A 9,257-nucleotide genomic window follows, 5' to 3' on the forward strand; every position below is an offset into this window, starting at 1 on the left:
AAGCATAAAAATTCAAAAAGAAAAAATAATATAGCACCTTCAACTGCACCACAGACTAAAACAGTTAAATGTGGTCTATTAAACATTAGGTCTCTCTCTTCTAAGTCCCTGTTGGTAAATGATATAATAATTGATCAACATATTGATTTATTCTGCCTTACAGAAACCTGGTTACAGCAGGATGAATATGTTAGTTTAAATGAGTCAACACCCCCGAGTCACACTAACTGTCAGAATGCTCGTAGCACGGGCCGGGGCGGAGGATTAGCAGCAATCTTCCATTCCAGCTTATTAATTAATCAAAAACCCAGACAGAGCTTTAATTCATTTGAAAGCTTGACTCTTAGTCTTGTCCATCCAAATTGGAAGTCCCAAAAACCAGTTTTATTTGTTATTATCTATCGTCCACCTGGTCGTTACTGTGAGTTTCTCTGTGAATTTTCAGACCTTTTGTCTGACTTAGTGCTTAGCTCAGATAAGATAATTATAGTGGGCGATTTTAACATCCACACAGATGCTGAGAATGACAGCCTCAACACTGCATTTAATCTATTATTAGACTCTATTGGCTTTGCTCAAAAAGTAAATGAGTCCACCCACCACTTTAATCATATCTTAGATCTTGTTCTGACTTATGGTATGGAAATAGAAGACTTAACAGTATTCCCTGAAAACTCCCTTCTGTCTGATCATTTCTTAATAACATTTACATTTACTCTGATGGACTACCCAGCAGTGGGGAATAAGTTTCATTACACTAGAAGTCTTTCAGAATGCGCTGTAACTAGGTTTAAGGATATGATTCCTTCTTTATGTTCTCTAATGCCATATACCAACACAGTGCAGAGTAGCTACCTAAACTCTAAGTGAGATAGAGTATCTCGTCAATAGTTTTACATCCTCATTGAAGACAACTTTGGATGCTGTAGCTCCTCTGAAAAAGAGAGCTTTAAATCAGAAGTGCCTGACTCCGTGGTATAACTCACAAACTCGTAGCTTAAAGCAGATAACCCGGAAGTTGGAGAGGAAATGGCGTCTCACTAATTTAGAAGATCTTCACTTAGCCTGGAAAAAGAGTCTGTTGCTCTATAAAAAAGCCCTCCGTAAAGCTAGGACATCTTTCTACTCATCAGAGAAAAAATTACTCATAACCATCCCAAAGACGTATCGTTATCTTTGGCTGCTTTCAGTGATGCCGGTATTTGGTTAGACTCTTTCTCTCCGATTGTTCTGTCTGAGTTATTTTCATTAGTTACTTCCTCCAAACCATCAACATGTCTATTAGACCCCATTCCTACCAGGCTGCTCAAGGAAGCCCTACCATTATTTAATGCTTCGATCTTAAATATGATCAATCTATCTTTGTTAGTTGGCTATGTACCACAGGCTTTTAAGGTGGCAGTAATTAAACCATTACTTAAAAAGCCATCACTTGACCCAGCTATCTTAGCTAATTATAGGCCAATCTCCAACCTTCCTTTTCTCTCAAAAATTCTTGAAAGGGTAGTTGTAAAACAGCTAACTGATCATCTGCAGAGGAATGGTCTATTTGAAGAGTTTCAGTCAGGTTTTAGAATTCATCATAGTACAGAAACAGCATTAGTGAAGGTTACAAATGATCTTCTTATGGCCTCGGACAGTGGACTCATCTCTGTGCTTGTTCTGTTAGACCTCAGTGCTGCTTTTGATACTGTTGACCATAAAATTTTATTACAGAGATTAGAGCATGCCATAGGTATTAAAGGCACTGCGCTGCGGTGGTTTGAATCATATTTGTCTAATAGATTACAATTTGTTCATGTAAATGGGGAATCATCTTCACAGACTAAAGTTAATTATGGAGTTCCACAAGGTTCTGTGCTAGGACCAATTTTACCCTGACCTCTAGTAATACTGTGAGAAATCTTGGAGTCATCTTGGAGTCATTTTTGATCAGGATATGTCATTCAAAGCGCATATTAAACAAATATGTAGGACTGCTTTTTTGCATTTACGCAATATCTCTAAAATCAGAAAGGTCTTGTCTCAGAGTGATGCTGAAAAACTAATTCATGCATTTATTTCCTCTAGGCTGGACTATTGTAATTCATTATTATCAGGTTGTCCTAAAAGTTCCCTAAAAAGCCTTCAGTTAATTCAAAATGCTGCAGCTAGAGTACTGACGGGGACTAGAAGGAGAGAGCATATCTCACCCATATTGGCCTCTCTTCATTGGCTTCCTGTTAATTCTAGAATAGAATTTAAAATTCTTTTTCTTACTTATAAGGTTTTGAATAATCAGGTCCCATCTTATCTTAGGGACCTCGTAGTACCATATCACCCCAATAGAGCGCTTCGCTCTCAGACTGCAGGCTTACTTGTAGTTCCTAGGGTTTGTAAGAGTAGAATGGGAGGCAGAGCCTTCAGCTTTCAGGCTCCTCTCCTGTGGAACCAGCTCCCAATTCAGATCAGGGAGACAGACACCCTCTCTACTTTTAAGATTAGGCTTAAAACTTTCCTTTTTGCTAAAGCTTATAGTTAGGGCTGGATCAGGTGACCCTGAACCATCCCTTAGTTATGCTGCTATAGACGTAGACTGCTGGGGGGTTCCCATGATGCACTGTTTCTTTCTCTTTTTGCTCTGTATGCACCACTCTGCATTTAATCATTAGTGATCGATCTCTGCTCCCCTCCACAGCATGTCTTTTTCCTGGTTCTCTCCCTCAGCCCCAACCAGTCCCAGCAGAAGACTGCCCCTCCCTGAGCCTGGTTCTGCTGGAGGTTTCTTCCTGTTAAAAGGGAGTTTTTCCTTCCCACTGTAGCCAAGTGCTTGCTCACAGGGGGTCGTTTTGACCGTTGGGGTTTTACATAATTATTGTATGGCCTTGCCTTACAATATAAAGCGCCTTGGGGCAACTGTTTGTTGTGATTTGGCGCTATATAAAAAAAAAATTGATTGATTGATTGATAAATATTACTCGTTTGAGCATCTGATTCTCCGCTCTGCTCAGGATATTACGCATTGCCAAGGTCAGAAGAATAAAAATCAGCAGTATTACTTTGTCACTGTATATAGGCCTCCTGGCCCATACTCTGAATTCTTAGATGAATTTGGTGCATTCATCTCTAACTTGTCAACGAGTGCAGATAATATTTTGATCATTGGTGATTTTAACATTCATGTAAATAAGCCCTCCGATCCCCTCTGCAAATCATTTATGGAAATCGCGGATGCATTGGGTTTCCAGCAATGCATTAGGGGTTTGACGCATACTACTGGAAATACCCTGGATTTGGTTCTCACATGCGGTATTGCTGTTACGAATATTGACATCATGCCTCTTACTTCGGTGGTCTCTGATCACTTGCGTATTAGGTTTACACTTTTGCTGCCGTGTTTAGCAGAACAACAACCTTGTTTACTACAGCAGCGACTTATTAACCCCTCAGATGTGACTGAACTTGAGGCTAGATTGTCTAACCTCTTAGCCTCAAGCTTAGAGGATGCCCAGTCAGTAGACAGTATTGTGGACAGTTACTTAATTCAGTGCTTAAAACTACACTTGATATGATTACACCACCTCTACTAAAACCACACACTTGTGTGACCATTAAACCAAGGTGACTGCTCTAGCCTTCTTAGACAGAAGGCTAGAGCTTTAGAACAGAAATGGCATAGTTCCAAACTTGAAGTATTCCATCTTGCGTGGTGCGATGCCCTTTTAGACTATAAGCTTGCATTATTGACTACAAAGTGGGCCTATTACTCTGATTTGATTAGTAAAAACAAGTATAACTCAAAGTTCTTGTTTGACACGGTGGCAATACTTCATAGAAAACCACCTGTAGGTCATTCTCCATTTTCAGCACAGCACTTCTTGGATTACTTTGAGAAGAAAATTGAAATTATTAGGTTAAACATATCCCAGCATGCACCAGTTCACCCACCGCTCCCTGCAATTGAGGTGGGTGCTATGGCCGGGGTGCCACCTAGATTTACAGAGTTTGATGGTATCTCACTAGATATGCTGATGAAACTTGTAATGTCTACAAAAAGCACAACCTGTTTACTTGACCCCATCTCAACAAAACTGTTTAAGGACCTGTGGCCCTCTCTTGGGTCGACTATGCTCGAAATTGTTAATCTTTCATTAACTTCTGGATCTGTTCCTAAATGTTTTAAATTTGCAGTGATTAAACCATTTCTTAAAAAACCTAATCTTGACCCTAGTGAACTGAAAAATTATAGGCCCTTATCAGATCTATCATTTTACTCTAAAATTCTGGAAAAAGTGGTCTCACGGCAGCTTGTGGACCACCTTACCGAGAATAATCTTTCTGAGCCACTGCAGTCTGCTTTCAGAAAATACCACTCCACAGAGACAGCTCTTACTGAAGTGGTGAATGATCTTCTGCTTGTAATGGATTCAGACACCACTTCGGGTTTAGTGCTGTTGGATTTTAGTGCGACATTCGATACCGTGGATCATCGTGTTTTACTTGTTAGGTTGGAGCATTACTTTGAGATTACTGGAAGTGCCCTTACATGGTTGACGTCATATCTATCCAGTCGCTCTCCTTGTGTTTTATACGATGACACTACTTCTAACCTTAGTGATATGAAATTTGGGGTTCCACAGGGATCTGTCTTGGGCCCCCTGCTTTTTTCCCTCTATATAGCACCCCTTGGTCATATACTGCGGTGTTTTGGGATTGTCTTTCATTGCTATGCTGATGATACTCAATTGTATATGCTGATAACTGCTGATAATCTCAATTCTATAAAAACACTAAAGGATTACCTTGCGTCAGTGAGAGGCTCGATGTGTAGTAACTTCCTATTTCTAAATTCTGACAAGACTGAAATGATGGTTGTTGGCCCAACAAAATACCGGTATCAATTTGATCAGCTAGTGCTTGGCTTAGGTTCATGTGTTGTGCATCACACGGACAGGGTGAGGAACCTTGGGGTGGTTTTTGACCCTGTGTTGTCCTTTGGCCTTCACATTAAGGATGTTACAAGAGGTGCCTTCTTCCATTTGCGAAATATAGCGAGGATTTGTCCCATTTTGTTCATGGCTGATGCTCAGACCCCGATTCATGCCTTTGTTTCCTCCAGATTGGATTATTGTAATGTCCTATTTTCAGGGTTGCCGCAGTCCGGTATCAGGGGTCTCCAGTTAGTTCAGAATGCTGCTGCCAGACTTTTGACATGGACTAGAAAGTTTGACCATATTACACCTGTTCTGGCATCCCTCCACTGCTTACCTGTCTCTGTGAGATCAGACTTTAAAGTTCTGTTATTAGCCTATAAAGTTGTTCATGGACTGGCACCGACGTACTTAGCTGATTTGAGTAAGCCCTATGTACTGTCCTGGGCTTTGCGCGCATCTGATGCAGGACTACTTTGTGTCCCGAGGGTGAAGAAGAGGTCTGTCAGACAAAGGGCCTTTTCTTATTGTGCTCCAATATTGTGGAATGGTCCCCCAGTGTCGATAAGATAGTCCGATACTGTGGAGACCTTCAAGTCAAGACTGAAGACACATTTATTTAATCAGTGCTTTGGTTAATATTGTGTGTTATTCTGTTTTTAATTATTTTAAATTTGATTGTTTTAAATATTGTTTTTAATTGTGTTTTATACTTGTTCTTAATTCATATTAAACTGTTTTTGAACTGTTTTGTGTGTAGCGCCTTGGGGTGATGTTATTGTGATTTGGTGCTTTTAGAAATTGAATAAATTGAAAAATTGGTTTGAAAGTAGGTATTCACCACAGCAATTTCCATCCTTTTTCAAAATCAACAACCTTCTGTCCTTCCACATTCCTGTCCTTGATACCATATCTACCCATTACTTCCTCATCACCTCTGTTCCCTTCGCCAACATGCCCATTGAAGTCTACTCCTATCACCACTCTTTCATGCTTGGGCACACTCTCCACCACCTCATCTAACTCACTCCAGAAATCTTCTTTCTCCTTCATCTCACAACCTACCTGTGGGGCATATGCACTGATGATATTCATCATCACCCCTTCAATTTCCAGCTTCATACTCATCACCCTGTCAGACACTTAACACACTCTTCCTTTAAAATGACCCCAACACCATTTCTCTTTCTATCCTCTCCATGATACAACTTGAACCCACCGCCTATGCTCCTGCTCATACTTCCCCTCCACTTGGTCTCTTGCACACACAATATGTTGACCTTTCTCCTCTCCATCATATCAGCCTTTACCAGTCAGACTGCCAACATTCAAAGTCCCGACTCTCACTTCCACCTTTCTAGTTTTTCTCTTCTCCAGCTATCTGTGGACATGTTCGCCTCCTCTTCTTCTTCTCCCAGCAGTAGCCCAATTTCCGCTGGCACCCTGTTGGGCAACGGCACCGGTGGCGGCCGTTGTTAACCTGGGCCTCGGCCGATATGGTATGGAAGCCGCACAGCACCTCAAGACAAACCGCTCCTTTCTGTGACCCTTTTAAGGATAATACCTTTCTTAATTTTACTGATGTGTTCCTTATATGGCCTGCCCTCATCTCATTTATTTCACTTTTTTCAAATTAGACATTGTGTATCTACTATTTTTCCTTGGGAGGATCTCTTTAAACTTATGTCCCATAAGAAAGCGCTTATATCACTGATATAAAATCTTGTTCTTTTAATGGTCAATCATTCAGTCAATAAAATTAGCTGTAATTGGTAACAAGAGTTGGGTCTGGAGTTTGGGGAAGGTTTCTGGGATAAGGCTGTTGATGGAATTTGTGTGTCATCATCTTATGCAAGACTGCCTTATTCATTTTAAAGTAGTACACAGACTGCACTTTTCAAAGTCCAAATTATCCAAACTTTATCCCAATGGTTCTGGCCTGTGTAGATGTAACTCCTGTACCTGTGATTTAATTTCAATTTTCAGTTTTATTTGCTAAGAGGGACAACGTACATTAATGAACATTTTCTTTTTAAAAGAAATAAAAATGTAAATTGCAGCCATAGGTTGATTTCCACTGTCAGTCCCCCTGCCAGATGGTACAGGCAAATTCCTAAATAGTAAATAGTAAATAATAGTAAAACAAAAAAACACATAAAATCATGTTAAACACAGTGTACTCTCAATGCTGCTACAACAGATTGCATCACATTCCCAGTCCTTTACACAATGTCCAAGTCATATCTCATAAGTCATATGTTTTTTCTTTGCCCCAAGCTTCAGTCATATTGGACTTCGTATTTAAATGTTATCACCCACATTTTTGGAGTCACGCTGGAGCCTTGTCTGCTGATCACTGTTTTTGCAGTTCCCTCTGTGTCCCTTACTAACTCCCAGATGGATATAATTCACTTTACCTCATTTACCGCATAACACAGAATATTATTATCCTGGAAAAATTCACGTCCTCCATCCATTTCTTTATGGTTGAAAGATCTCATGTTTTTTCTTAAAACCTGAATAAAAAATCAAGTTTAGTCTTAGAGGGAGGGCTGATGGGTTTCTGAAAGTGTGGCAATCTTAGATGATTGAAAAATATTGGACCTGATTGAAATGATTGTCATGGGAGCGCGTTATTATTTATTTTTAAAATTTATTTTCATTATTATTTTGGAGGCCTTGTGGTTGGTATATTGGTGTTGGGTATTTGTGTAGATTAGGATTGTAGCACATTTACGTATTTTGATTGTACTTTCTTTATGTTTGCACTTTGTAAGAGATGTGCAGGTGTTCTGTTTTTTATGAAAAAATGATAAATGTAAAAAAAAAACATTGAAAATGTGCTTACATTGGCTTCACACACTGAAAACATTAGCCAACATTAGCTTAAGTTGAAAACGTGCTAACATTAGCTTCTCACAAAGAAAATATGAGCAAAAATTAGCTTCTCACACTGGAAACATGAAATAACATTAGCTTAACATTGAAAATGTGCTAACAGTTTCTCACACTGAAAACATGAAATAACATTAGCTTAACATTGAAAATGTGCTAGCATTAGCTTCTCACACTGAAAACATGAGCTAATATTAGCTTCCCACGCTGAAAACGAACTAACGATAGCTTCACACGGTGACAAGGTGAGCTAAGGATAGTTTCACATGGTGACAGGACACAGATTGAGAGGTTGCAGATCAGGAGTGGGTAAGAAGGGCCCAGACGGTGCAAGTTTTACTTGCTACCATCGGTTCAGCAGGTGACGTCACTGCCTCAGCAGTGAGTGGCAGGAAAACCTGCAGCATCTCTGCCCTTTGTGACCCCAGTTCAAACTCTGAACTGTCCACTCGATGTGCCCTTGTGATCACTGGGCTCATGTCGTGTTTTTTCTTTTGGACAAAAGACGCTCTTGTGAAATGTCACAGAGTTACAGATGTTACTGACACAAGCTTTGGCTGAGCACAGAAACAGCCTCATAAACTGGTCACACACACACACACACACACACACACACACACACACACACACACACACACACACACACACACACACACACACACACACACACACACACACAGAGCGCCCCCTGCTATTGATTAACCTGTCCATGATGTTATTGCTTGTTACCTTTAGTAAATCAGCTGATTGATTGTTTTCAGGCGATCATCGATCGTGAGTGTGTGATGCACAGGAAGAGTTACGACACACAGAAGGACAGTCGCGAGTTTCCTCTGAGCGACTACAGCGAAGGAGAACAAGAAGAAACAGAAGAATAAAAAGGAAACGTGTCGCTAATGTCTGACTTTAATCTTTACTCAGTACAAAGTAACAGAAATGTCCATTAAATGCTGATAATTCATCATTAAAATGTTGTGACTGTGTGGAAGAAATGTTTCTATAATGCAGTGAACACTTAAAGGCATTAAACCTGTGGATTCAAATGAGGCCCCACAGCAACTTAATCATCTAAGCTAACGCATTTCATGTTGACATCAACAACTGACACGTTGACAAAAACACACGGTGTGTGATTCATTCATTCATTTTCAATACCACCTTACTCCAATCAAGGGTCACGGGGGGTGGAGTCTATCTCAGTTGCCATAGGGCAGGAGGTGGGGTTCACTCTGGACAGGACACCAGTCTGTCGCAGGGCTGCAGTTTGTAATCAGCGTCCAAAATCCAGGTAGCTAAAGTCTCCGTCCCACTGAATAATAAGCCATGAATAATGAGCCACACATGGGTGTGTCAGCGATTATTTGAAGAATGATCCATGTTTTAAACTATCACATATCTGCTATGAAGAAGCCTCTGTGTGCCTCTCTGTACCTCACATGTGCCAGGTATCAG

At 40.3% G+C, this 9,257-nt stretch overlaps 1 protein-coding gene across 1 annotated transcript in view; it reads left to right on the forward strand.

Annotated features, from left to right (window-relative positions):
* The window catches only part of LOC117511347 (chromaffin granule amine transporter), a 79,650-nt gene extending 70,967 nt beyond the window's left edge, over window positions 1–8,683 (forward strand). Inside the window, exon 18 of the mRNA XM_034171384.1 lies at window positions 8,567–8,683. Coding sequence (XP_034027275.1) covers window positions 8,567–8,683 — 117 coding nt within the window. The remainder of the gene's footprint in view (window positions 1–8,566) is intronic.
* Window positions 8,684–9,257: the final 574 nt, after the last annotated feature.

The sequence above is a fragment of the Thalassophryne amazonica genome, chromosome 5 (genome assembly GCF_902500255.1).
Source record: "Thalassophryne amazonica chromosome 5, fThaAma1.1, whole genome shotgun sequence".
Classification (NCBI taxonomy): domain Eukaryota; kingdom Metazoa; phylum Chordata; class Actinopteri; order Batrachoidiformes; family Batrachoididae; genus Thalassophryne; species Thalassophryne amazonica.